The following is a 1,148-nucleotide window of genomic DNA, read 5'->3' as shown; positions in this document are numbered from 1 at the left end:
CCAACCCCGATTGGTTGTGAAATATCAGACAAACCCCAGCCGCTGTGGCTTTAAATGAGGCCAAAGAAATCTTCTGTTTTTCTTACTCAAATACTTTTCTCCCCCTCGCCCTTGCTCCCTCCCCCACCCTCCTTCCACCTCACCGGGTCCCTTCCTCCTCCGCTGTTGCCCTTTCCTCGATCACCCCCCAGGCCCGCCCTCCCCCATCTGATTAGGCGCGGACCAGGAAGGGTGGGAGTGGTGGGGGAAGCTCTCCCTTTAAGAGGCAGCTTGCAGTGACGAATTGTTGAAATTGCCATTGCAGGATGGCATGCCGCTATAAATTCATTGTTCCACCTCCTCGCATCTTCACAGCGCTCGCGCTGCTCTCCGCGCTCGCAGCGGCCGACTGGGGATGACGGCGGGCAGGAAGACACTGCATCAGAAGGGACACGGACGCGCAGCTTCGCTGGCTCGCCGCAGGCCGCCCCTTGCATTTCTGTTTTAATTTTTATGGCTTTTTTTCTTCTCTTTCTTCCCTTCCTCCCGGTTCCAGTAGAGTCAAGGAAACCCACAAAATAAGAAAGGAAGCGGGCTCCGGAGCTTGGAACCCCTGCTGCCGGCGGGTCCCGAGCAGCAAGGGGGCTGGAGGCAGCACGCATCAGTTGCCCGCCTGGTGCGCGGCACCTTCCTTACTTTTCTCGGTGCTCCAATCCTGGCTGGGGTTGGATTGGGGTTTTTCCCCTTTTCTCCACAACCCGGCTTCTTTTTCTTTTCTTTATTTTTTTCTTTTATTCTTTTTTTTATCCTCTTTCGGGAGCACGAATCCAAACATTTTCCAAACCAACAAAGAAAAGTTCGCACGCTGGCATCGCGGCCGGGACAGGCTGGCGCTGCTGCCGGGTCCCCCTCCCTCCGACACTTGACTCAACCTTGCAAGCAAGTGTCTGTGTGTCCCCACCTCCCGCCCCGGTAACTTCCAGAGCGAATAACAAACACCCATAAAGTCCCCGTCGCGCAGCCCCTCCCCGCGGGCAGCGCACTATGCTGCTTGGGTGGGCGTCCCTGCTGCTGTGCGCGCTCCGCCTGCCTCCGGTCGCGGCCGGCCCCGCCGCGGCACCTGCCCAGGATAAAGCCGGGCAGCCTCGGGCTGCTGCGGCGGCCGCCCC

General features: G+C 58.8%; 1 protein-coding gene across 1 annotated transcript in view; it reads left to right on the top strand.

The window, feature by feature from the left end:
* Window positions 1–342: 342 nt before the first annotated feature.
* The window catches only part of ADAMTS5 (ADAM metallopeptidase with thrombospondin type 1 motif 5), a 44,570-nt gene continuing 43,764 nt past the window's right edge, over window positions 343–1,148 (top strand). Inside the window, exon 1 of the mRNA XM_024732005.1 lies at window positions 343–1,148. This exon is cut by the window's right edge and continues 1,030 nt beyond it. Within this exon, the coding sequence (XP_024587773.1) occupies window positions 1,024–1,148 (125 nt within the window). The 5' untranslated portion in view covers window positions 343–1,023.

Source organism: Neophocaena asiaeorientalis, unplaced genomic scaffold (assembly GCF_003031525.2).
Source record: "Neophocaena asiaeorientalis asiaeorientalis breed wild unplaced genomic scaffold, Neophocaena_asiaeorientalis_V1.1 scaffold55, whole genome shotgun sequence".
Classification (NCBI taxonomy): Eukaryota; Metazoa; Chordata; class Mammalia; order Artiodactyla; family Phocoenidae; genus Neophocaena; species Neophocaena asiaeorientalis.
Note: the sequence above shows the minus strand (reverse complement) of the source record. Positions and strands in the feature narration are given on the sequence as shown.